This window comes from Pyrgilauda ruficollis, unplaced genomic scaffold, assembly GCF_017590135.1.
Source record: "Pyrgilauda ruficollis isolate IOZ18807 unplaced genomic scaffold, ASM1759013v1 scaffold4, whole genome shotgun sequence".
In the NCBI taxonomy this organism is placed as follows: domain Eukaryota; kingdom Metazoa; phylum Chordata; class Aves; order Passeriformes; family Passeridae; genus Pyrgilauda; species Pyrgilauda ruficollis.
In genome coordinates this window covers 11967979-11995542 of record NW_024525489.1, presented here as the reverse complement: position 1 = coordinate 11995542, position 27564 = coordinate 11967979, and the positions used below count along the sequence as shown (strand labels likewise).

The following is a 27564-nucleotide window of genomic DNA, read 5'->3' as shown; positions in this document are numbered from 1 at the left end:
ATCCTGCTACAGAGCCTTAGCAACAACTGTCAAATTTAACTGCAGAATGTGTAACAGGCACTTCAATAATCCAGCTGTGCCCCCCTTCCTCCAAGTGAAGTGCAGGTTTTCTTTTCCAAAGCTATGCTCTGACTAGTCAGTTTTACTTCTCATCCTCCTGTCCTGTCATAACTCAGCCTACTTAGACACACAGTTTACAGCAACTACATAACCATGAGCTACACTTCCCATGTAGGCTCCTCCTGTCTCTGATACTACCGTGTTCGCTTTGGTTTTGTGAGACTAAGCATTCAGGCTTGTGTGCTGAGCTGTATGTCCCCGGGCTTCGAGCTTAATGCAAAGTACAAGACAGCTCCCAGGATCAGGATGGAAAAGACCTCTGAGGTCATCGAGTCCAACCCGTGCCTGAACGCCACCATGGGAGCTAGACACTGGGAGTGCCGCATCCAGTCTTTCCTTGAACACCTCCAGGGATGGTGACTCCACCACCTCCCCGGGTAGCACATTCCAATGTCCAGTCATCCTTTCTGTAGAGGAATTCCTCCAGCTGTCCAATCTGAATCTCCCCTGCGCAGCCTGAGGTTGTGTCCTCTTGTCCTGGCACTGGTGGCCGGGGGGAAGAGGCCGATCCCCGCCTGGCTGCGACCTTCTGGGAGTTGTAGAGAGCGATAAAGTCATCCCTGAGCCTCCTCTTCTCCAGCCTAAAAACACTCCTCACTCCTATCTTCCGCTACGCTACACGATCGATAAACATTTTCATATCCATATATTTACAAATTATTAAGTCAGTGCAGCGTTTCCCACCCAGTTCCGGTGTTTTCAGCCGGGGCCGGGGTCGCCCGGGGCCCGCCGGAGGGGCCCGGCCCGCGGGCGGTGCGTCACTGCCGCGCGCCGGCGGCCGGCGAGGCCCCGCGCCAGGGGCGGGCCGGGGGCGGTGACGGCGCCGCGTCAGAGCGGGGAAACGAAAGCGGCGGCAGCGGCGGCGGCCTCGCGTCCTCCCCTCGCCGCGCCCTGCGAGCCCGAGCCCTTCGGAGCCGGCCGCCTGCCCCGCTTTCGCCGTGAGTGCCGCCCGCTCCAGCACGGTGCTGTCCGCCGAGCCCGGTCGTGTGTGGGTCAGCGCGGGGCGCGGCCGCAGGCGGCTCCCGCCGTCTCCCCGCTGCCCGCCCTCCGCCTGCGGGGGGTCTCGGCTCGGCCTCTGGGACCGGGGCTGCGCGGCGGGCGGTGTGACGGCGGTGAGAGGCAGAGGAGGCAGCGAAGCTGGTGAAGGGTTTGGAGGGTAAGTACTGTGAGGATCGGCTGACGGAGATGGGGGTGTTTAGCCTGGAGAAGGTGAGGTTCAGAGGAGACCTTATCGCTCCTACAACCATCTGAAAGGAGCTCGTAGCCTGGAGGGGCTCGCCCCTTCTCCCAGGCAACCAGGACAAGAGGACACAGCCTCAGGCTGCGCCAGGGGAGGTTTAGACTGGACATCAGGAGGAATTTCTCCACAGAAGAGGTAATTAGACACTGGAGTGGACAGCCCAGGGAAGTGGTGGAGTCACCATCTCTGCAGGTGTTCAAGGAAAGACTGGATGTGGCACTCGGTGCCATTGCCTAGCTCCCATGGTGGCGTTCAGGCATGGGTTGGACTCAGTGACTTCAGAAGTCTTTTCCAGCCTAAATGATTCTATGAGAGGCCCGTGCTGCAGTGCAAGGGGGCTGTGGGGCATGGGTGGGGATGAGGAGGGGCTTTCCCTCGCAGCTGCGGGGCTCCTGGGGGGTTGGGTGTCCCTAACTTGCGACTAATTTTGCATGGTTTGAAATTTGTCGGGAAGGCAGGTGCACTGAGGGACCCTTAGTGGAGTTTGGAGGGTGGGGGTCTTCATAGGAAGCTGGCAGGAGTGAGCTGAGAGTGTTGGTCTCTCATTTGGCTCTCTCAGAAGAAATATAAAATGGCTGGTTTGTTAGAGATAAACAAGGGTAAAAAACCAAAACCCTCAACTGAGACAAGAGCTGATAAAGGTGAGTTGTCAGTAATAGGACTTCTAGTGGAAGTGAAAAGATTTCTTAGCCATAGTGCAATGAGGTTGTGGGATCATTTTGCAGTCACAGTTGTGGGGATAAATAAAGGATTTGGCCTTAAGCTGCATTGTATGTGTTGGTGGAAATAAGTTTGATAACTTATAGGTTTGAATTATAACTTAAAGGTTTGAATTGGTGACCTGGGGCATCTTTTATAGCCCAACAATCCTATGTAGAATAATAACCACTAATCAAAGTACAGTTTCTTTTTTTTTTTTTTTTTTTCATTTTTTCAGTGTGTTTGGATAAAATGAATCTTTGATTCAATAGTAGTAATGAACTGCCCTATATTTAAGTTATTTAACTGTGTACATCTGGGTTGACTTCATCTGCTTGCATTTGGGGATAAGTAGGTTGTAGAAGTGATTTGAAATTCATCAGTTATAGGGAAATTTCCATATCAATTTCCCATTGTATTAGTTAGACTAGGTGTCTAACTAAGGCGAGTTGAAAAGAAGCTAAGACTTTTCCCTAAAGACATTTAAATTGAGAAGCCTAATACTGAACAGCATAATGTGATCTGTGCCATGCTGCTGTGCATTACAGAAAGTTATGCTTAATGTTTGCCAAGTGTAATCATCTCCTCCTCCTTCTCCTCCTCCTTCTCTCTTCTTCTACAGGAGGACTTTTCTTCTTCTTGCATTTCAGGAAAACATGAAGAGAAGGACAGAACCCGAATGTGCATTACAGAAAGTTATGCTTAATGTTTGCCAAGTGTAATCATCTCCTCCTCCTTCTCCTCCTCCTTCTCTCTTCTTCCTTTTCTTCTTCTTTCTTCTTCTTCTTGCATTTCAGGAAAACATGAAGAGAAGGACAGAACCCGAATTTAGCAGCACCCAAAATAAACAAAAGAAGAGGATAGAAGACTTGGGATTAACCCTCAGTTCTACTTCAGATGATGAAAATCAATTTAGTAACCATACTACTCAAGGTAAGGCTGGAGATCTGGAATGTGCTGCTGCAGGGGATGTAAATAATAACCAGGAAATGAACCTACATCTCCTGAATCCTAATTGATAGCCTGAATTTCAAGGGTGTACTCTCTCTTTGGGAAAAAAGCTACATTATTTCTTTTCACAACCTTGGATTGGTGTGAATTCTTTTAGGCTTTTTAAAAAATTTAGGTAAACCTTTTAATCTGGGAATTGTATGAATTCAGGTGTAGAAAACTGGATTTGAAGTAGATGACGTGTATGATCCAAAGCTCTAAACATCCTTGTCATACTGATCTTTTCAGTCTCAGCAGTTATTTCTGGTTTGGAAACTCAGTACTGAGGCATTGTGGGTGTTACACCATAAAGAAGCGTCATAATTTTGTTTAAAAAGGAAGAAAGAAATCAGTAGTCTTACCACATTTCTGCAGACAGGAGAAATTTAGATGAATACAATGGGGCCAGTTGGTTGGGGCTTCTACTTCGTAGGACCATCTCTCGTGGTGGCTCAGTGTGATTTTGCCAGGGGACAGAGTTGTGAGCTCACAGGTGTTTCTTTTCAGAAAGATCTATTTCAGAGTTAACTCATTGCCTACTTTTTCTTGGAGTGTGCTTTCTCACCTGGAGTTGGCATGTACCACAGATGAGGCACGTGACCTATACAATTGGTGTCACTGTTGTGGGACACTTTAAACTCTCGCAAGATGGTACGTCAGGTTACTTCACTGCCGTGCCTGCTATGTCAGAGTCTTAGGATTTCTCATGGTCATGAAGTGTCCAAGTGCCTGAACACATAAAGAAGCCTTCCCTTGTGAAAATGGAAGGGGGTGTGTGTGGAAGATGAGCGGGTTGGTGTGGGAGTAGCTGCAGTTGCAGGGTATAGTGTGTGTACCTGTCTGACAAGGCCCAAGGTGAGGGAGGAGGCCAGAGGTGCAGAATGTGAGAGCTGGGGTAGGGAATGCTCTGTGCACTTAGGGCTGAGCTAAAAAATTAAAACTGATGGTTTTTTTTCATTTTTCCCCCCCTTGTGATTATTGAGTTCATACATGAATCAAAACAGGTGTAAGCCTTAGTGTTTAAGAAACAAATTGATACAGTTCAAGGACAATATTTTGGGTAGAGTTAATTGTTTATTAGTCTGTTACACCCATTGTGGTTTCTAATGAAAGAAGGGAGGTTGGGGAAAGAAGTGATTTGAGATTTAATCTCAGCTGAGCATGGCTTAGCAAATCTTAAAAACAAGAAGAATTGTAAAGGGACTCCAATGAAACTTATGCAGTAGGTAATTGTGTTTAAGGCACTTTATGAGTATCTAGAAAATAAGATAGGTAGCAGTTAGCAAAAAGTTAAAAAGCAGGTAGCTTTTAAAGTTAACTGAAACTGTGTGCTGAAGAAGCAGAAAGCAGTAACTGACCCTAAAGCAAAAATCCTTTGTGAGTGTGTTCTTAGGTAAAAGCTCTGGGAAAGAAACAGGAATATATGTTGTGATAGATATTTGAAAATCAAGATGGATATAGAATGTTGCAAACACAGGTTGAATCATAACCTTCCTTGTCTCGAGCTGGAAGCCTCAAATGTTGATACTGTAAAACTCTAATGTAGTACTTGTGTGGGGACACAAGTGCTGAATCTTAAAAACTGATTGCTCAGCAACAAGCACTGAAGGCACACTGAAAGGGTTTTAACTGCACTTGTGTATTTTACGGTGGTGTCTTTCATTTTTACTTCACTTTCTTGTAATGGCCTTTTTTTGCTGATTTTTCAGTAGTTTCCTGTTACTTCACTGATTTTTCCAGAGCAGGAAAATACAGAGATCTGTGAGTTGAGAGAGAAATAGTCTGTGTTTTTTCTTAAATTAGACAAATCTAAGAAAAGTTTAATCCTTCTTTTTAAGTATTATAATATCTTTTGGATTTTTTAGCTCTTCTGTGGTGCTAAATTATTCCTTCTTAAGAGATAAACAGAAAAAGATCAGCTCTGCTAACAACCCTCTGTTTTACATCAGGACAACTTTTGTAGTTCAACTTCCCCTATTTGTACAAAGCAGCACAGAATTATTTCTAGCACTTGGCGAACAGGGGAGCTCAAGAGGCAGAGGGCCAACACAGAGCATGGCTGTGCTTGCTGTGGACTGCTGCTCCTGTAGTCTGTATGAATTAGCTGTAGTAAGAAACTTGTGCTACTGCTTCATCCTCATAGTGATATTACCCCATGAAAAACAGGACTCATTGGATTGTAGGGCCTCCCTGGGCACCCAGCTGGTACAGAGCAGGCTGAGACAAATGAGACTACCATGATTCCTGCCCAGATCCCAGTTACATCCTGCCTGGAGCAAGTAGATTTGGGCATCTCACAGCTGGAGAGCAGCAGTCAGGACTATACAGCTCATACAGGCCTAGGTTCTTATCAACTAGATCCCAAGGTAGAACTGGGCACAGACAGAGCTTCATTATTTGGTGCCCATGAAGGTTGTGGTGCATCAGGTGTGGTGCATCAGTTTCTGCTGAGGTTGTGGTGCATCAGTTTCTGCTGAGGAAGGTTTATTTTGAGTGCTTGCTATGTCTGTTGGTATTACCTTGACTGAACCATTGACTTAATTTCATTCTCAAACCTCTCTCAAGGTATTTTAGAGAAGATTGGTGTCCTCTGGCCTTATCTTTCACTTGAGTTTGTATGTATCTGCAAACTCTAGTGGTGAAAAACTGTCTCACTTGCTGTAGTGAACTTGGGGATCCTTGCTATTTAACTGGATAGTGGGGGTCTAACTGAAGTATAATAAATCTAGTTTTCTCTTCTTTCTGCAGTGTTGGCCATTTGGTAGATGCCTGTGTACTCAATGTGAGTTTTTGGCTAAGTTAGGGATGGATTTGCACTTGTAGTTAGATAGCATATGGAAGAAAATTCAAAATGTTTCATCAGGGTGTAATTGTCACTATTCTAAGGAGGGACCTTCTCAGTTCCTCAGGATCATTGTGAAGGTCAGGCACACCACAGTACTGTTGTGGTCATGCTGTGGCTGCTCTGCTGTGTGATGGGGTTTGCCCAGCCCTTTGTGGGGCCTGGAATCCATGGGGTCAGAGAGGCTGTGTGTGTCCCTGAGGCAACAGGGAAGATAACCAAGTGTTGGTTGCACAGGGTGTTATATTACACCTGCATGCTTCCTGTAACACATTTGAGACACTGAAGTGTCCTCTGTGTGTGTTTGGAGGATTTAACGAGTCTCACTATGTTCTAATGTGATTACTGAGATGTCTTTCTTCCATTTGATTTTTATTTTCATTCTCACTTTTTTGCTTGTTTTCAGAATCTTCCAGTAGCACCAGTGGGTCTGACAGTGAGAATGATGAAAAAAGACCAGTCTTCAGCAATGAGTTCAAACAAGACTCTCTTGTGGAGGGTACTTCATCTCGCTACTCAATGTATAACAGTGTCTCCCAAAAGCTTATGGTAGGTCAAAATAGTTTTGGATAAAATTGTTAAGAACTGATGAGAGCAAAGTGAAAAGACCAGTTTGTTATAAAAAAATACTTTGATTTTGATCCTCTTTGTAGCAGGGTTCTCTGTCTTTTATTTCCTTACTGTCTTGTACATACATGAAATTGACTGCATCCCCGCTTTTTGTTATTGTTCTCTTATTGCTAAAATTTACTGAGAGAAAAGCCTGAAAAACTAGCAGATAATGAACATAGTTCTTTTAACCTAAGAGCTGTGTATGTGTTTCAGGAGCAGCGTCTTGCATTCCTCCTCTGAGTTTTACATGGATTTTTAACTGGTATTTGAAATGTATGTGAATACATGTTCACAACAAAGAATATCATCACAATGTGATTTTTTTCCTATACCAACACCTTTTTTTATGAGCCATCCATGCTTACTGAACCCTGTGATGAATGGCTCCAGACTCCTCACTACTTTTCTCTCTGAGCAGGCTCTTCCCGCCTTACTGAACCTTCTGTAATTTGCTGTCATCTCAAACATCATTCTTCAGATCTAATTTTTTTGTATCTTGCCTCAGTGAAGTGAACTCACTTAAAAGTCCTAAAAGCTACAATTGAGATTAAAAATGCTCAGTGCCTGCAAGTCACTTCAGGGTGATGTGCCATTTTCTGCACTACTCTTTGACCTTAGCAGTAGTACACAAACTTAAGTCTGCTTGCCTCAGAGTGCTCCCTTTGCTCCCTTTATAGGCCAAGATGGGCTTCCGGGAAGGAGAAGGTCTGGGAAAATATGGCCAAGGCAGGAAAGATATTGTTGAGGCCTCCAATCAGAAGGGAAGGAGAGGCTTTGGCTTGACCCTCAAAGGATTTGATGGGGAGCTCAATATTGATTGGCAGGATGAGCCAGAGGTAAGTACTTTCTGTTTTAAGTCCCATTTCTCTTGTTGTGTTCAGCAAAAACTGTGAGAAAGAATGTGTAAACTGTGTTTTTTCTTGGCAGCTGTATCTTTTCCGGTGTCTCTAAACTGTGCTTTGAGTACTTGACTTCTGTTTTGCCTTGATTATCAGACTCTAATAAAGGGGAATGTGGTGAGGTTTTTTTTTTTGTTTTTCTTTTGTGGTGGAGGTGTTTGAGGTTGTTTTTCATTTTAAAAATAAAGAAGACATGTTTCAGTCCAGGAGGAAATAACTCTACAGTTGGCACTGAAGTCATGGCATAACCCCTTATGCTAGCATTGGGAGACAAACTTTTGGGGAGCAATTAGTTTTTATATTTTTCTAGTAAAACCATCTTTGGCTCTTCCCATGACTTGTGTTTGCAGCCTAGTGCCTATGAGAAGGTGGACTGGTGCCCTGAGTGTACCACGGAGATCCCAGATGCTCAGGAGCTGAAGGAGTGGATGACTGTGGGGAAGGTAATTTTTTGTATATTGGTACTTACCAGACTAAGACAAAGCAGGAGTACTCAGCCTGGGATGGGACAGTTGCCGTGTCAAATAGCATGAACTGTGAACAAGCTCTTGAGGTTGCTAGTTTAGCTTCCTGCTTAAAGCAGATCCAGCTAGATCTGATCAGGTTGCTCAAGGTCTTGTTTAATGGAGTTTTGAGTATTTTCAAGGATGGAAGCTTCACAGTCTGTTTGGGCATCTGTTCAGTGTTTGACAACCCAATTGACAAAAGAAAATTTATATATGGCTAATTCGCATTTTTTTATGTGGCTTTTGTCCATTGTTTCTTGTCATGTTGCTGTACATCTCTAGGAGCCTAAGTCAATCTTTTTTTGCCTCCTGTTAGGGACTTGTCCCTTTGCTAGGTACAGCAATAGGATCTCCCTTTCTGCATTCTGAGCAAACTGTTCTCAGCTTTTTGCCATACACCAGATGCTTTTTGACCCTTGTCATTTTGGTGGCCCTTTTGCTGCTTTTGTTCCAGCATGTCTGTTCTTATACTGGGGAGTGCTTAAACTGGATATAGTATTTCATATGTGATCTCAAGATGCCTAACATGGGAGAAAATTCCTCAGCCTAATTGCCATGCTTTTGCTGATACAGCCTAGTATGTGATTGGCAGCCTTCATCCATTATTGGTACATGCTGCACTCTGAAATGACAATATCATGCTTGCTAATTGCTCCCTGTGCTCTTGTCCTGTTGCAGAGGAAGTTGATGATTGAAGATGAAACAGAGTTCTGTAATGAAGAGCTTTTGCATAATGTCCTGCAGTGCAAGGTGAGCCCCCTTTTTAGAGAGGAACTAAAATTTTGGGGAAGCAGGTGAGATAAATAAAGAGGATGAGTAGTTAGGTAATTGACAAGAGCTCAGAATGTCCTCTGTCACCTCGATGTCACTGGGATGACCTAGCATCCTGTTTTTTATTATCTGTTCAGTAGCCTGTTTTGAACCTCAGCCTTCTGAGAGATTTTCTTGGTATAACTCCAGCTGGCAGCTGAGCCCCCTGCAGCTGCTCACCCATTCTCCCACCGGTGGGATTGGGGAGAGCATGGGAAGGGTAAAAGTGAAGAAAAGTCATAGGTTTAGATAAAGGTAATTTAATAAGTAAAACAAAAGCCACTCAATGGAAGGAAAGCAAAACAAGGAATTAATTCACTACTTGCCATGGACAAGGTGTTCAGCCATCTATCTTCAGGAGAGCAGGGCTCCATCAGATGCAAGGGTTACTTGGGAAGACAAAAACCGTAACTCTGAATGTCCTCAGTTTTCTCCTTCTTCCCCCAGCTTTACATACTGAGCATTATGGGGTATGGTATGGAATATCTGTTTGGACAGTTGGGGTCACCTGTCCCAGCTATGTCCCCTCTAAACTCCACAAGAATGCATTCCCCACCTACTTGCTGGCAGAGTGGTATGAGAAGCAGAAAAGGTCTCAATGCTGTTCAACCACTGCTCAGAAGTAACAAAAACATCTTTATCTTATCAACACTGTTACCATCACAAATCCAAAATGTATCTCAATACTAGCTAATATGAAACTACTACTATGAAACAAATTAACTCTACCCCAGCCAAAACCAGCTCGGAGATGATAGACAGCAGTCACCCTCCCTTAGTCGACTGAAAGGCTGAAGGCTTGGATAAACTGAGGAAATGAGCTCCCCTTCTTTTCTTGTCTGTTCAGTCTTCCCTCCTCAATTTTATCATGCCCTTGTATACTGCAGTAGAGTGTGTGTGTATATATATGTGAAAGAAATACTTTAGGCTGGGACTGCTTTTGAAGTGGCTAACCATATTATCAGGCTCTGGAGCTATCAGTACAGAATTTTTCAGTGTTATTAAACTTGCTTAAGAGCTGAGGTGGCTTAGAATAAGAGTAAATATCATTGTGAGACAGAAAAGCATTTTGTATTGGTGAACCAAATCCTGCATGGAGTTTGCTGTCTAAGGAGAGAGAAACAAGCAGATAGGAATTGCTGATGCCTACCTATCCCTCCAGCCTGTGCCAGGTCCAGCTGAGCTTTGTTTATGTTTGTGCAGAGTGTATTTGATGAGCTGGATGGAGAAGAAATGCGTCGAGCCCGAACAAGGTCTAACCCCTATGAGATGATCCGTGGAGCTTTCTTCCTGAACAGGTTTGTAGAATGTCTGGTACTGTAATCCCTTTCCCATGTATGTCCATTTTCAGCTGTGGGAGCCAAGGATGAAACTTAACAAGGCCATATTTATGTGTTCACAGGGCTGCAATGAAGATGGCAAATATGGACCACGTCTTTGACTACATGTTTACAAACCCTAAGGACTGCCACGGGGTGAGTTCCTCTAACTTTCAAACAGCAGTGCTTTCTCAGAGAATGTGGAAGATGGGAAGAAAGGAGAATCTTTAGGATACTAGCTGGGAAAACAGGTCCTTGAAAGATTCCTCTGGGCAGTGTAGTTTATGGTTTATGTGGTTTGACTGATGGGAGCTGTTATGGGTCAGTAGAATTTCCTCAGTTTCCTTTTGCAGGTGCCTTTGATAAAGGAGTATGATGCAGAGCTGCTTTACTTTGCTGATGTGTGTGCTGGTCCCGGAGGCTTCTCTGAATACGTCTTGTGGAGGAGGAAGTGGCATGCGAAAGGATTTGGCATGACCTTGAAAGGACCAAATGATTTTAAACTGGAGGACTTCTATTCTGCTTCCAGTGAGCTCTTTGAACCTTATTATGGTATGTAGTACACCCATGAGTGTAACCGGATGTTTTTGCTCATGCTGCAGCCTCTGTATTAGTGGCAGGACTGGTATTGATTCCAGCAGGGGGATCTAGAAGAAATCTAGGGAACCATTTTGCGAGGTAGAAGAGGGCTGTCATTGGAAGAAAGGGTTGAGATTGGTGAGTTTGCATATCAAGTAATTCTGACAAGTAATTTTCATTTTTTCAAAGTCATTTGCATTTATTACCAGTCTGGTCTGGGAATATGTTTCATTGTAGCAGTTGATAGTTGACCAACTCCCCTACTGTGAACTGGGATACCTTCCATGAGACCAGATTGCTCAAAGCGCCATCCAAGCTAGCCGTGAACAGAGACTGGGCATCCACAACTTTTCTGGACAATGTGTCCCAGTGACTCATCACTCTGAGTAAATTTCTTGTTAATGTCTATTTTAAATGTACCCTCTTTCAGTTTAATGCCATTATGCATTATTCTATCACTACACTCCCTGATAAAAAGTCCCTTCCCACCTTTACTCTAGCTCACTTTAGGTACTGAAGGGTGCTTAGACTCCCTAGAGCCTTCTCTAGGCTAAACAGCCTCAGTGTTCAGTCTTTCCTTATGGGAGATGTGCATCAGCCTCCCAATGTGCCCAAAGATCTATCAGCAGAGCCAGAGTTAGACACCTCATTTACCTGACTGTCAGCATGTTTCTGTATCAGACCTTCCTAGCTGTGCTCTCATAATTGACTGTGGGCTCTTAGTAAAGATAAATAAAACAGATTTGGGCTAGAGGCTGTATCTGAATCACTGTGACTAAATGAGCTGCTTAATCCAAGGAGGTTTGTTATGTTAGCATGTTTTACCTTGCTTTGAGACAGACTAAACAGGTGTACACAGACAATTGCTGCATCTCATCTTGTGCATTGTAACTTGTTAATCTTGATGTGTTTGAGCCCTCTATCTGCCTTGCCTTTAGGACTAGGAGGGAAAATCCAAGGATTGCTAGTATTCGTGCTTCTTATTTCAGACTGTATAAAAGAAACTGTCTTGTAGAGGGTGTGCTTTTCTGTTGTTGTACTTTGTGTGGTTTTTTCCCTCTCCACCACTGATTCTTGTTGGCTGCCACTCTTGACACTGACTATGAACACTCTTGACATATGACTATGAACTCTTAGAGAATGGTTAGTAGCACTTGAGGATTAGGTCTTAGTTAAAGTTCATGGCAAGGGCAGCAAGGCAGATAAACACCTTGTTCTAATGGTGTTTGGATCTTCATAGTTCACGGGAAACTGGTGTTATGGAGAGGAGGAGATACCTGGAGAAATTAATAGCCCAATGATTTTGATTAATTTTCTTGATCCCTTTCTGTTATGCTGTAAAGTCTAGTGAAGTATGTACAGACTCTCTTCCACTGATGGGAAGGAAGTAGCCTGACATGATATTTCTGTTGTGAAGAATGGTAAAAAATTCCAGTGTCACTTCACTTATTGACAGGATGGCTGTGAGGAGTTTGGTTATCAAAACCATATCATGCATCCTGATCTCTTCTGATTTCTAGTCCTCCAGCTGAGGTAATAGAACCTGTAGTTGTAGAAGATTTACAGGGTCTAATACTAAACAGTTCTGCCTTACTTGAGGCACAATTGGTGAGCTCTAGAATACACCTAAGGTCAGCTTTCTAAAACACCAGCTGGGGGACAATGTAGCTCTCTTTTAAAAGAGCCATACGGGAAAACTGTACAAGTATTTGTGCACAAATCCTACGTCTTTTTCCCTACTCCCTTCATAAATTTGCTCACTGTTTTTGTTGGGGGGGGGGGGGTTTGCTTTTGTAAAGCCCAAATTACACTGTGCTTGAAAATAGACTATTATGTTTCATTGGAATTATTTGTGTTCTTAGTAGAAGGTTACAAATGCACAATATAGAGAATTTTGCCTTGTCTGTAATAATGTGTTTTTAACAGGTGAACTGTGCAGTGAAGTTGACTCTTACATTTTCAGTAGATTCAGCTATGTGCCACTCCTGCTTGGATGAGAATATTATTTTGTCAAATAGTCTTTATTTGTCTTGTGCTGAGGGTAATGTAGAACTCATCATTTGAGCATGGTTACTGTATGCTCTTGTTTCAGCCCCCTGACCACTCAATCTGAATAATTTTTCTGAATTAAAAAGCATCTTTGGTGATGGACAAGGGACTTTGTTAATGTTTATTTCACCTATCAATGTCTTTGTAATTTCTGGCTAAATGTAGATTGAATACAATAGATCATGTGCACATACTGATCTTTTGTACTTGCAAATGTATTATTGATTGTCTCCTTTTTTTCTTTAGGAGAGGGTGGGATTGATGGAGATGGAGACATCACTCGATCAGAGAACATTACTGCTTTCCAGAATTTTGTTTTGGATAATACTGATCGCAAGGGAGTGCATTTCTTAATGGCTGATGGGGTTAGTTAATTTCTTTTTCTTCCTGCACTAAAACAAACCCAACAAAACAGACACCTTTGCATACAATAGGGTGTTTGACATGTGTAGCTACAATATGAAATTCTACAGGCCTTGCCATTACAATTCCTGGTGCTGATTCTTTTACTTTAAACAGAAATGATCGTGATTCCCTGATTTAGTTCCTCAGAATCCTTTGCTTGACCAACAGATTTGTGGAGATACTAATAATTTGCTATGCACTTTGCAGGGTTTCTCAGTGGAGGGTCAGGAAAATCTGCAAGAAATCCTAAGCAAACAACTTATGCTTTGCCAGTTCCTCACAGCACTGTCCATTGTCCGGACAGGTATGTTTTGTCCATTAATCTTCCTCCTTCTCTAAGGTGTGGGTGGCACTGGGGAATGTTGCTGTACAATTTTTATTAGTGCCTTGAAGTCTGCTCTGCCATGAGTTGCACAGAATTGAATGTGTACACATAAGTCCTGAGATGGTTGTCACAAAGCTAAGATATCTGGTGAGAAAAATAAGCTAATCTATATCTGTTCTGCTTTTGATTAAAAATATGACTAAAATACATGAATTTAAAGCACTTAATTTGTTGGGTTATGTAGCTGTCTTGGGGTAAGGTCATGCAGTGTGATAACTGGACAGTCTGCCTGAGATTTTTGGCACTAGCTGGACTAACTTCCTCAATATCCCAGCTGATTGGAACAGTGGTGTTTATCCAGTTATTTCTTTCCTCTAGCTTCTGAAGGCTTTTCTCCTTTAAATCTGCCATCTGTGTGATAAGAGCTAATGATGCCTTACCCTGTCTTAGCTGCCCCTCTTTGTTGCTAAATGATGAACTTTACACTGTGTCTGATTCTGATGGCTCCTGTCTTCCACTGAGTTTAGTTAGCCCTTGGCACTGATATAAAAGACAAATTGTAACAAAATGATAATTTGTATCTTGTGCCCTATGTTTAGAAGAACCTGAGGCAATGATCTACTAGTCTCACATGTGATATGATGAAAGGGCAGCTTTCTTTAAGTCTTTCCTACATGGGTAGATGATAGTTCTGAAAAAATGCCTGCATTTTGCTTGAGGAAATTGGGAATATTGTTTGAAGGAGAGGGGCAACACAGACTCTTTTCTCTCTAGATGGCAAGTTGTTCTGTTTAGGTAACATCTATTAGTCTTCTCCTCTAGTCTGAGGTTCCTTGTTGCATATATCAGGGCTCCTCTTCCCTGGAGGCTTTGGGATACATGCTGCCAGGCCGTAGGGCACAGGCTGGGCCAGAAGGGAAGGATGAGAGGCAGATAGAAGGTTTGCTTGTGAGACAGCCTACATGCTGATTAGATTCTTGCCAAAGGAATGCTTTTCTCTCTTTTCTGCAGAGACATAGGGAAGATGTTTCATGAAGTCTTCCTGGCTCACTTCATAGCTGTATTCTGGATGCTGTTTAATTGCACAAAAATTCTGTTACTAGTTCTGCAGAAGGATTGAGGTGCTTGGTATCTCCTTGTTTCCCTATTATCTGCTGGCATCAGTGTACTTCCTCTTTTTTTTTACAGGAGGACATTTTGTCTGCAAAACCTTTGACCTGTTTACTCCATTCAGTGTGGGTCTTGTTTATCTGCTCTATTGCTGCTTTGAGAGAGTTTGCATCTTTAAACCTGTGACAAGCCGCCCTGCTAACTCGGAGAGGTGAGATGCTTGAGCATGAGGGTTTACTAAAGAAAACAGTCCTCTGAATACAGTGAAAGATGGATTTGGGTAAGCCTAGTGTAGGCTTTGTGACCTGCCTCAATTAGCAGCTGTCTTGGAGGAGGAAACATTTTAGATGTTCAGTAAATTATGTACAAGGTAAAGATTATATTTGCCAAATTGTTGTTATGGGAAGGAAGCTGTGGAACTGGATATGTAACAAATCTTGTTTTGCATGAAACAACTATGGTTTCAGTGAATCCAGAGGATATATGAGAGGCTGGACATGAGCTGGCACTGTGTGTTTACTGCCCAGAAAGCCATTTGTATCCTGGGCTGCATCCAAAGCAGTGTGGCCAGCAGGATAAGGGAGGGGACTGTGCCCTGCTACTCTGCTCTGGTGAGACCCATCTTGCAGTGTTGCATCCAGCTCTGGGGTCCCCTGCACAAGGAAGGACATGGATCTGTTGGAGCAAGTCCAGAGGAGGAGCACCAACATGATTGCAATGATGGAGCACATTTCTTATGAGGAAAGGCTGAGAATTGGGATTTTTCAGCCTGGAAAAGAGAAAGCTTAGGGGTGACCTAACTGGGGCCTTCCAGTACTTGAAGGTACTGGATGATCTTTAAGATCTCTTCCAACCCAAATCAGTCTATGATTCTGTGATACTATCTGTGTTTTCATTGTACCTGTCAATTTTAGCAGAATTGGTTTGCTACTTGAGGGAGATATATGGGAGGTTTACATAGGATTGCATTTCCCTGTCTTTTCAGAGCTTAGAAGATGTACGATGACTCAGTGATAGGTCAGTTTGCATCTTTGTAAGGATATTTAGGAGGAAAGAGTTCCTGGGGTTTGGGAAGCTCTCCTCATAATGGGAGTGTGGCAGAAAAGTTTGCTGTGTGAAAGAACTGATCTCTCTGCCTTGCTCTGCAGGTACGTGGTGTGCAAAGGCCTGAAGTCAGGGATTGAAGATGTGCGGGATTACCTCTTCACAGTGAACATCAGACTCAACCAGCTGCGCAATTCTGACGTGGATGTGAATCTTATCGTCCCACTGAACGTGATCAAAGACAACCAGGATTTCTACAATTATGTTGTCCAGTCCAATGAAAAGTGAGTTACTATGGGTGATGAAGGCTGCTGGCTGTAGACAGATTCATTTAACATGGCTTTTGGGTGTAACTTCCTGCACTCATGGAAGTACTTGTTGATGCTGCCACACTGCTCTGCTTTCGTTCTCTGAGAGGCTGAGCAGAGCAGGGGGACTCTGTGCAAACAGAAATTCTGTATTACTGTCAGTGACTGTTTGGCCTCAGAGCACTGTGTAGAAAAGAAAGTACTGCCTAATTTGTTCCAGTGATCTTCCTGTCAGTTTGAATCATGTTGGCTAAGATCCCTCATTGCTCTGTGAATCAGACTGGCTTCCCCCTGTTGTCTCAGCACTCTTTCTTGTTTTAAACAGTAGAACAATGTTGATGGCGATTAATTTGCTCCCTGACTAAAACTTTTCTTCTCTTTTAGCCACTGCAAAGTTCAGATAAAGGCACTAGCCAAAATTCGTGCCTTTGTTCAAGACACGTGAGTATATTCCTCTGCCTTTTGGTGAAGACTGAATTAACCTACTATTAATGAATTGTTTTGCCCTTGTTTAATAAGTTGTTGATTTGAGCTAATATCTGTTTTGGCCTTTGGAGATAGGAAAGTGAAAAGTGCTTTTAGGTAGCTCAGTTTGTTCTCCACCTGAGTTATTTGCAGAGATGTGTGGGTGTCTGGAGGAGTCCTGAAAATTGGTGGTCTATTATCATCCTTGTTGGGAAGGCTTCCATGTATTAGATGATTTCCAGTTGCCATAAGTGAGCTTGCTTCTTAGGAGGAATGTAAGAAGAAAAGTAACTTGCAGCTGGTATTTTCAATTCAACAGTGACCATCCAAGTTTAGTGTGGTTCATAGCTGTTCATTTTTCCATTTGCAATTCAAAACATCTGTGTTACAGACCTAGAATTACCTAAAGGTTGACATCAATTTCTTGCATAAAACTAAAGCCATTGCAATGTTTCCCTGCTATACTTTTTCTGCTCAGGTGTTATTCAGGCATAATATGTGGTAGAAAGTTGAGTGAATATGGCAGTTAGAAATTGTCTTAGAGCTGATTCTACCTTGACACTGTTTTTTGTATGGCCTTCAGCAGGTTTTCACTGTTATTCTTAAGTAGGGCTGTGTACCCAGCTTTTGGAGATTAGCATAAGTTTGTACAAATACATAACTTACTGAAAACGTTTATACCCAGTGGTACTTTCATGGAATGAAGTGATGGCTGATAGTCAGTAGTGCAGACCTAAGCTAAACACAGGAACTGGAGGGTGGAGAGGGAAGACAGCATCCTCTTTCATAGAACCCTTTGTGGAGCAGTTCATGTTTGTTGTTCTCAAGCCAGATGCTGAAAGTTCCACATTTTATAAGGCTGGGATATATAATGCTGCAAGATCAAGGAGGTTTCACCATCTTAACAGTCTGCTGTCTTTCTTTAGAACGCTGGTTGAGCCACGGCAGGCTGAAATCCGAAAGGAGTGTCTTCAGCTATGGGGGGTAAGTAAGGTGTCAAGCAGGCAAATTGTGAAGGTGTCATTGCTATAGTGAAACAAGAGTGGAGTTGCAGTAAAGATGGACTTTCTAGACAGAGATTTAATATCTTGTCTTGTGGGAAAGTCAGAAACTGTTTCAAGCTGTTATGTAATCAAACAGGATGTGCCTGATTTGTTGTGTATGGCTCAACTGAGCAGGCTTCTCTGCAGTTGAGAATATTTCACTGTACACAGAGTGAACTCAGCACCTAGATCCCAAGCAGCAGAGCTCTCTAAATGGTCTTGTTTTATGAGTCTGCAGTTTGTGTTTTCTAAGCTTTTGACTGCAGTGGGGCCATAGATATGGCAGTTATTTTCACAGGCTGATGGTGTGTCTTTGATGAAAGGATATTTCATCAAAACATGCATGACATCAAGGTTTAGACTAAATCTTTCTGGAGTTGCTGGTTGGTTTCTGTGAGATGTGGTATGCCTACATTAAATTTACAAAACGTGAGACATTTTATTTGCAACATGACATCTCTTCTTGATCTCAAATCCCAAGAGCAGGTGTTTCAGGGGCAGAATGTCCTGTCATCTATTGAAACCAGAAATGTTCCTTTGAATGTGCCAAAGAATAACACTCAGTATCAATTGTTTGGATTTGTTTTCAGATTCCTGATCAGGCTCGTGTTGCTCCTTCATCTTCAGATCCCAAGTCCAAGTTTTTTGAGCTGATTCAGGTGAGAGCTTGCCTAGAGTCCTTTCATACAAATATAACTTTTTTTTCATATTGGAATTAAGGGATGAAGAAGGTAGTCCTGGATTATTGCTTCATGTAGAAGTTATGTTTACCTGACTGTTGATGTATTGTGTCTATCTTGCCTTTTCCATATTTTGCTCTTTAGGGCACAGACATTGATACCTTCAGTTATAAACCCACGCCTCTGAATTCCAGCACACTGGAGAAAATGCGCCAAGTGTTAGATTACCGGTGTATGGTGTCTGGAAGTGAGCAGAAGTTCCTCTTGGGGTTAGGGGTAAGTGCTAAGAACAGTCTGGGAGTCTTGCTGATTCATTTCAATGCTGCTATTCTGCCTTGCAGTTTCATCCCATCCTTTTCTGTCCCTAAAGGCCTAAAACCATCCTCATCAGCAGTACCTGAGACTGTTAGTTATTTATGTTTCTTACTCCTGATGTCACTGCCTTTCACACTAATTAACCCTTTTTCTGTAATCTCAGCCTACACAGAGACCTGCACTCCTGCTAGTGTCTCTAATTATCTTCACTGTCCTTTTAAAGGTTCTATTTCTGGTTCTTTGTGTGGGTGTGAAAAGTCACTGGTAGATTAGAATTGGTGGTTTTGTTCCTTTGCTGTCGAGGTTAAGGCTCTTCCTTAAAACTTATGACAAAGAAACTGCCTGTGATAGCCTAGGACAAAAAGATTCTCTGAGGGTTGCTCTGCAGTTAGAGGTCTCTTCTCCACCCCTTCCCTCAGGAAGTCTTGGCTGAATCTGACTCTGTCTTTATGTACAGAAATCACAGATCTACACCTGGGGTGGTCGCCAGTCAGACCGCTGGACAAAGCTGGATTTGAAAACTGAGCTGCCACGAGATACTCTTCTCTCTGTGGAGATTGTTCATGAGCTGAAAGGAGAGGTAGGAGCCTACTCTCTATCTTACTATTGTGCTACAAAGAGTAGTTTCCCTTAATCTCTCTAAGATACTGCAGAATAACTGCTCCATCTGTGCTGGGTACAAGGTGGGTTTTTTTGTATGTGATCTTAAGAGTAACTATTTTGGATTCTCCTTTCTGTCCAGTCCTAGAAATATGAGCTTTCAACATTGTTTTGAAAACACTCTGGACCTGATGTGTTGCTGTTCTAAGTGGAGCTGCACGTGACATTGCCACCATGACTTCATGTGTCTGTGGCTCTGTGGATACATAACTGCTCTGTAGTGACTGCAGGCTATGGGGAGAAGATCTTTGTGGTATATTTACAGTGTAAGGTGAAAAATCCCAGCTGCCTGGGAGTTTCCCTGCCCTCTTGCACCTCACACAAGGATACTGTAGTGTGTTGGGCTTTGTGATACCTGATAAGGCACAGATAGCTGGTGATGGCAGCTGTGATCATGCCCTCTCTCCCTCCCCTAAGACAGAACTGAGTATTTGAGATGCACCAGTTCTTGGAGGATGCCATGTTCCCATATAACGGGCAGCAGGGAATTTGTGTGTTTCTAATATCTGGAAAGGTGCCTTCTTGCTAGAAGAGATGTTCTGTCAAAAAACAGGCTATAAATCAAAGCTGAAATATCAACAGTGTAAATAATAAATCTCTGTACTGCCCTTCTTAGGGGAAAGCCCAGCGAAAAATCAGTGCCATCCACATCCTTGATGTCTTGGTGCTGAATGGCAATGATGTTCGAACACAGCATTTCAACCAGAGGTATGTAGGTTCTGGAGAAGCTTTTTTCTGTACATGTGTAGGAGTGACTAGGAAATAGTGTTTAGACAAAAAGCAGAATGCTTAGCACAAGGAGACAAGTGCATTCAGCTGAAAGACTGCTATAAAGATGAACTGTGAATGAAGCTGCTCTGAACTGAAGTACATACAGGCTTTTCCAACTGTATCTTCTCTGTGTATGAAGGCAGCTCTAGGTTCTTTCTTAGCCTAGGGTGAGCCAGGCACGGCTGGGGTAAACTGACCATTCTGGGAATGAGCTGAGAGAAAAGGAACAAGCCCCTCTGTTTCCTTCCTCAGGGATATAATGTCTCTGCTAATCCTGCTAGCCTGATAAATATATCAGTGTTCAACAGCATGTGGACTTAGAGAGTAAGCTATGGAGACTCATTCGTAATGGCAGTATCATTGGGCACTGAATTGGGAGGATGGGGTGGGAAGAAGTCTTGCTAGACCCATTTGCCAAGCAGTCTGCATGTCCTGAGCTGTCAAATCACTTACTCTGTTGAAGCTGTTACCTACCTTCTGTGCCAAAGGCCTCCTTAAGTTGCTGGGTTCTCTTTCCATGTTCATTCAGGATTCGGCTGGCAGAGAAGTTTGTCAAAGCTGTTTCTAAACCCAGCCGGCCAGATATGAACCCCATCCGGTGAGTGACACCTCCTTCCCCTCAGCCTCGCTCGCTTTGCTGTCAGTGTGTTGGAGGACATGAAGGGAAGTTAAGTTACAGGCTGAAATTCATAGTTCTGTTATGTTCTGTTATGTTATGAAATGCGCGCCAAGCTTTTTATGTATTTAAGGTAAATACCGTTAATGGAGAAGTTGTGCCCTCCTTTCACATGTTAAACAGTCATATTTTCATTATAGGTGGATTGGCTGGTGTTGATTCCAAATATGTGTGATTGTAGGTCTAGCACCCAGTGAGCTTAATCATTGCAAAGAATTCTGTCCTTGCCTGCCCTGAAGGGTCAGCAGCAGTACAGTGATGCTGACTTAGTAAATGCAGGACTGACCAGCACCTCTGAGGACGAGGCTTTAGTTACAACCCCCAGGAAAGTTCTTGATAAAGGGCTTCAGCTTTGGTTTTCTCCTGGCCTTCTATTTCATTAATTCTAATGCAGTGTAGCATAAGAGCATCACTGTGAAGGCATCAGTTACATATCATGGACAAAACAGCTTCTCATTCACAAGCTGAAGTGCAGCAATATTGTGAAAACATCTGGAGGAAGGGAAAGAGGATCTTCTCCTTGATGGCTTAATGAAAGGTAATGAGTGGAATCTCTGCCTAATGACAAACAGACAGTTGTAATAATTGGAGGAGCACAAAATGCTGGGGAAGGCTGAAGGTGAAGTGAGAAGGAGAGCTGGGGAAATGGATTGTAGAGGGGTCATTTGCTGCTTTTGTGGAAAGGTGTTAAAGTGTTCCTGCTGTGTTCTTTGAAGCCTGATGCTTGTAGCAGCATGTGGGAAATGAGTGGTTGGGGTGCCCAGTCAGAGGCAGTGCTTTTTTAACTTGCTGATTGTTTTTCTGTGTCTCAAAACCACAAAACCAGTTTGATGTAATGACAGAATGAGGACTCAAAATAATCTTTACTGATTTAGAAAAAAAGTTCTTTTTACTCCAGGGTAACTAACAAGTTTGTTGCATCTCTGAGGATAGTAATGGTGAAGATCAGATTGTTAATTTTACTGTGAGGCCAGCGTGCTGAGGCCAGAACATGACTGGGACTGACCTTGGTCAATTTATCTGATGGGAAAACAAAAGCACCTGACTTTCACTGTTTTTACTTTTCTGTATAGTCAACCTGAGGTAAAAATGCACAGTTTCCTTAGTAGCAAGGATATTTATCTGCTGCTTACAGCAATCCAGCCATGAGCATGCAGGTGTCAGGTTTTCTCAAGCCAGGAAAAACTAGGCACTGAAGCATGAAGATAGAAGAGATAAAGAAGGGTGAACCTCAGTTGAGCCTACCTCATGCTGTATAAAACCAACCATTTGTCTGCTCCCTGTTGCTGGGCAGAAGAAACCCTGCAGTTTAAACTTTTTTGAAATAATGTTTTTGTCTTTTCTTCCCAGAGTGAAGGAAGTATACAGATTGGAAGAAATGGACAAGATTTTTGTGAGGTAAGGGATTGGTGCAAATAAAATGTCAAGGCCCACTGAGGTTATCAGCCACTGGTGCACAGGAATGGGAGGGATGTTCTGATCTGTGCTAGTGGGTTCATGGAGACAGAGCTGTTAGAGCTCATGGTGGCTGCTGCTCCTGAGATGCTGCTCACTCAGAGCCTCATTCTGCTGCATTCTAATGCCGTAGATGTGGCCAATGCACTTCATAACAGTTGGAGTAGCAGCAGTGCCTGAGTTTGGGTGCAGAAGTATCAGTGGCTTCTCAGTAGCTTGAAAGGTCAAGAATTCACACTTGAAATAGGAACCCCATTTGATTAATTATGGTAGCTTATCACAGATTTTTCACCACAGCACTCAATTTGCAGCCTGATCTAGACAGGTCTGACTGGTTTCTCTTGGCCTGTGTGGGAAAGCAAAAACCTCAGTTTTTCAGGGTGTGATGATTTGATCCTGTCCTGTGCAGTGCTGTCAATTCTCACTGTGACACTCTGGAGAAGGGGGTGCAGGTGGTACGAGGTGTGTACAAGCACAATAAAGGAAGAAACACTCTCTATCATTGCCTTCTCTCAACATTTAGGTTAGAGATGAAAGTCATCAAGAGTTCAGGGGGAATGCCACGGCTGTCCTACACTGGCCGAGATGATCGGCATTTCGTGCCCACAGGACTCTACATCGTACGGACTATGAACGGTAGGAAGAGAGAGTCCCCGCTCCCTCTCAACTTCTCTTTGTCTCTCCAAGTAAAAAGTACTGGCCAGGCTTGCTCATCTTAATTTGGTAAAAAATTAATGTCAATATTTGAATGGTTAAGTAATGAGGTTAATTTGCATATAATGAGGGTAGCTTGGATTAGGGTGAGGTTTAGGTTGTTATATGTTAGTTTTTCTGTTGTGGGTTGATTAACTATCGTGTGGATAATTCCATTTATTTACATGACTGACTACATTCTTTTTTAATGAGATCATAATTTTTCATAAAGTTTTCCAGAGTAATAGAATATGGAAATACCCTGTTTTAAATGTCAGCTTCTAAATGGAGGGAGAAGGGATTTTTCTCAGTGAATAGACAACAGCTTGGGAAGCAGGTTATCCTGGGAGAAGGAAGGAAAAAGGAGTAATGGAAGGATCACAGTTATTCTTTATAGATTCCTCCTTCCTACTTTTACTGTATGTGTAAATAAAATAAATCACAGAAGTGATTTATTTCTTCTGTGATTTCCCCCCCTGCCCCTTTTATTTTCTACCTGATCCCTGTAACCCTTCTGCTAGATCCCTGGACAATGGCATACAGCAAAAAATTCAAGAAGAAATTCTTCTTCAACAAAATGACCAATGTAGCGACATACAACCTCCTTCCTGAAGCCATTGCACCCTTTCAGTGAGTATGAGCCAGAGCTGAGGCTGTGGACAGGTGTGTGTCTGCCAGCGTGTGTGTGTGCGCGCCTGGGTGTTTGGAAGGGAGCTCTGCAGTGCTGTGTCCTTGCAGTCGTTTGCAGTGCAAGTGCAGTTGGTCACCAGAAGGGTGTGCTGCAGGAGCTGGCACCTTGTCAGGCTTTCAGGAAACTGCTGACGTGGAATCATGGATTTTGCAATTAATGGCTATGAATAACGAACATGTCACAAATTCGTTCTGCTGTCTGCAGCAGACTACAAGTTACTGAACCTCCTACATGCAGGGAAGTAGAAACTGAGCCCAGCAACTGTAGTTTGCTGCATCTCTGAATTTAACGTGTATGGTTGGAAGTTGTTAATTTAAAAGCAAATCCCAGTTCATTTAGACCAGGCTCTGGAATAACCTGTGGGAAGCTGGGAGCTTTTTTTAAAGAGAGTGAGACAGTAAAACAGTAGCTTCTTGGGAAAGGATGGAGTGGCTTGTCATTGGACAATCATTAACATTGTGGCTGCTGAAGACCATCTGTATCTACTGAGTATAAAGCTGAGGGCATTACCTAAGTACAGCAAATCCTGAGTCTGATGCCTCAGGGCTCCTGGGTGGAGATGTTCTGCACTACCACCATTACCCAGGACTGTGCCTCTGAGTAAGAACTTCACATGAAATAGCACTCCTGATTTTCTCAGTTTGAACCTCCTTACCTGTCTTAGAGCAGCACTTTCAAGAATCCTTAAGCCTTTCTTCATGTGGTGAATGGCAGAGCAGGCTTAAAAGGAGAGGCACATGATGCTTTTTCTCTCCATGTGTCAGGGTGGGGTTAGTTCTGCCTATGTACTCTGAAATAGGCCAGCATGAACCTACAGGAATGGCTGAGGAGGTGGAGGGAGTGCTTGTGTGAGACTCCAGAAAGAATGTGTTGTGGTTAGTGAGTACTAATATGTCTATAATTAGCCACTGACATGTGCTCTTGTCGCTGTGCTAGTACTGCTTTGTTAGAACAGAAGCATTAAATAAGCTATGAATATTAAGTGTCAGTAATTGTACAAAACTAAAGGCTGCTGTGTTGGCAGTAATTAGCAGCTCTGATTTCATTATGGCTGGGACTGTGTTGATGCAGTGAGGGAGTGCTGTGCTTGATGGATGGAGTGGGAGATGCCATTGTAGGACCAGAACTCTCAGCAGCAAAGCAGGGCTCAGTTATTTCACATGAGGGGAAAGAGGGAATGATCCTAGCTGCTTTTGTGCTGTGGGAAGTGCTGTTTGTTTGCAAAGCTCCATAGGACAGCTGTTACTGATTATAGTAGATATGTGGTGAGGGATTAGGTTGCTGCTCCTGGCAGACTTTCTGAATTCTTCATTAAGGTCTTTCCATTGCCTGCAATGACAGTTTCATCCTCTGAGAAACTTAGGAGGAGGTAGGGTTTTTCCCTAGTGACCTGACTCCTTCCAGAAAATACAGAACTGAATTTGATTGAAGCTAGAATTAACAAGTTTGTTTCCATGGAAATCTCTTAGGCTTGGCTGTTGCTGTACTTTGAGGGCTGTAGAGTTTGTAAGGTGAATGAATTAATGAATAAATGCACTGGTCTTTTCTAAGGCACCTGTTCTGAGTATTTCTATGTGGCTCCCATAGCAAGGGCAGGTGTCTGTCACTTGGGATGGAAGTGTTTTCTTTTCCCTTCCCTGCCAAACTAATCTTGCTCTCCTCTCTGCCCACAGTGTCTGCCATTACAGCCGCCTCTTCTGGGAATGGGGGGAAGGTGTTAAAGTGCACGACTCTCAGAAAAGACAAGATCCAGAGAAGCTATCAAAGGAGACTGTTCTGTCTTTCATCCAAGCACACTACCCCTAACCCTGCTCTCTTGAGGGTGCAGGGAGGGGCTGAGCCCAGCTTGGATTCTTCAGGGACTGATGGGACTGGGAAGGCTCCGCAACTTCTATCCTGATATTCTCCAGAGCTGATTTCCTGGAGATGATCGAACCAGAGGGTGGTATGCTGAAGGCACAGGATGAGGCTTTACCCTGGTAGTGTATATAAGAGTACAGCCCAGGTAGCACCTGGTGCCAGAGTACCTAAGGTGCCTCCTGGAGCCAAGGCCTAATGTCCTTTTATCCTGACCTGCATGCATGAGGCCAAGGGGCTGGCAGCTTTCTTTGCTCCTATTCAAACATTCAGCAAGGTTTGTGGAGCTCTGTGTGTGCCAGAACTCTCCAGGCTTCTGCTTCTCTTGCAGTGTGGGAAGGAGCAGAGATGTTTTGATGGCAGAGCTGGGCAACAGCACATGGAAGCGGCCCTGCATTGCTCCTGGCAGCTGTCTCCTTGGCCTTGTCAAAGGCTACACTCTCCAGTGGAGGGTGTTAAGTCTTTGGTGAGCTGTGGGCAAAAGTTATATATTCTTGTTGGCGTCTCCAACACTTCTGTTTATCAAGGCACTCAGCTAGCCACTGGCAATTCATATGTGATGGACGAAGGCCAATGCAGGTGATGAGTACAGTTCCTGGCATAGATCTGATGTGCTCATACCTCTGCAAGCTGCTGTGACAAGGACTTCCCCTCTCCAGGTTAGTAACTTATGCCAAGCCAGCAGCCTGGGGCTAATTTGTGGAAATGTACCATGGTTGGTGTATGTGCTTCATGGTACTCCTGAGACAAAAGTGGCTTGATTCTTGGTACTCAACATGATTACCTAAGCCTTCAGAGAGGAAAGTGGATGTGGGAGGGAAGACACAGAAAAGCTAGGATGCTGAAGTCTCTGGAAGAAATGATGGGAATGTCTAGCTTAGTTAAAAAGACCCAGGGCTTCAGTAGAAAGATATCTTGACTTTAACCATGTAGGTTAATAAGAAGCAATCCTGTCCCCTGACTGTGCCCACTGGAAAGGTTACCAGACTTTCCTTTTAAAATATCAGAGAGGCTTTGAAATCCTCTGTATCTCATTTGACTCTGGAACTGCATCTGAGGTGAAGGCACGGAGCCAGGAAACTCCTCCCAGTATGGCATTTGTGTCAAGACTTCTCCATGCACTTCTGTGCCAGGCTCAAAGTTGGCTTCTGTTGCATGTTTTACCTTCACTTCTGGCTTCCATGGCACTTTGCCAAGTCTTCCACATAAATCAGAAGATAACACGTAGTTGAATGCTTTGGGACAAACAGCAAGATAGTCCCTTTTTTGTTTTGTTTTGTTTGTTCTTGGCTTGTTTTTAAACATGGATTGGCAGTAGGGAGAAAAATGATTTAGGGGTTTGTCTGAATTGTGCCTTAAAGAAAGCTATAGTTCTAGCATCTATAGCAGTTGTTTAGACTGTGTCTTTTTCTCCACATCCATATGAATGATTTGACCAAGCCTGTGCAGCAAAACATAGAAACTTTGACTTAGGCACAGGTCTGTCAAAGCAGTTGAAGGACTGCAGGCTGTTAATGCATCCTCTTGGCTGATCTGTAGACCCTCTCCACTCTCAAACATTGGTAAAACATGTATGAAAGAAATGGTGGCTCTTCCCCCTAAGCAACAAGAGGTGTGTCATTAGTAGCTTTGTCTTGGCAAAGGCACATCCATGAGGGATGGGGAGGAATCTCTCCCAGTGGGCAATAAAGTACCTCAACCTCTGGTGTCCAGGCCTGTGTACAGCTGGCTTTTTAAACCAACCAGCAGTTTGAGTTCTGAGGACCTCTGTGGACTGCCTTGAGGCTGTTCAGTGCCAGCAATGCATGCTGCTCCCTCTGTCAGGGAGTTTTGCAGTGTTGTGTCCTCAGCTCAGAGCTTTGACTCCTGTGGGCTGGCAGACAGAAGAATGACAAGGAAGTAAACTAGGATCAGTGTAGGCCTTAGAGGGTACAAAAAAACCTGGTCAGTCTGCAGGAATAGGTATGAATGAATACTTCAGTTACTCAGTTGTCTCTAGTTGCTCATTTTAATTTGCTTTTATTATTTTTGATGCACTGAACCTTAATTTTAAATCTCCCTTCAAGAAGGCAAGCATGAGCCACCAAGCTACTTGCTTCCCTGCTGATGAGGGTACGTTGGGAAGGGCGGGTGAGGAAGGTCTTGCTGAAGGGAGTGTTTATGTATGTTAATTGCACAATGTGTTGTTATTAGGCTTTGTATCATTTTGTGTTGACTTCTATGCTTTCATGTTCTATTACCAATACAGCCCCTTTAGTTTACAGCAGCGCTTCTTTCCTTTGCTTCCCACACAATTTGGGCCAGCAGCGTCTGTCAGTGTGGCAACAGAGAAATGCCAGCTGAGTTAAATATTCAAGGCAGTCCCTTTTAAAGGTTTTTGTGGCAAGTTTAGAGCATTGGA

General features: G+C 43.4%; 1 protein-coding gene across 1 annotated transcript; it reads left to right on the top strand.

Moving 5' to 3' along the window:
• Nucleotides 1-919: 919 nt before the first annotated feature.
• CMTR1 (cap methyltransferase 1) lies at nt 920-27426 on the top strand. Its single transcript, XM_041476879.1, has 24 exons — nt 920-1276; nt 2857-2992; nt 6298-6440; nt 7181-7339; nt 7753-7845; nt 8587-8658; nt 9922-10016; nt 10121-10193; nt 10391-10589; nt 12912-13030; nt 13278-13374; nt 14584-14716; nt 15654-15833; nt 16242-16298; nt 17249-17306; nt 17956-18024; nt 18190-18321; nt 18818-18940; nt 19637-19728; nt 20321-20389; nt 21818-21865; nt 22446-22558; nt 23137-23245; nt 24980-27426. The coding sequence occupies exons 2-24, from the start codon at nt 2863-2865 to the stop codon at nt 25110-25112; spliced, it is 2496 nt and encodes an 831-aa protein (XP_041332813.1). The 5' UTR covers nt 920-1276; nt 2857-2862; the 3' UTR covers nt 25113-27426.
• The last annotated feature ends 138 nt before the right edge of the window (nt 27427-27564 follow it).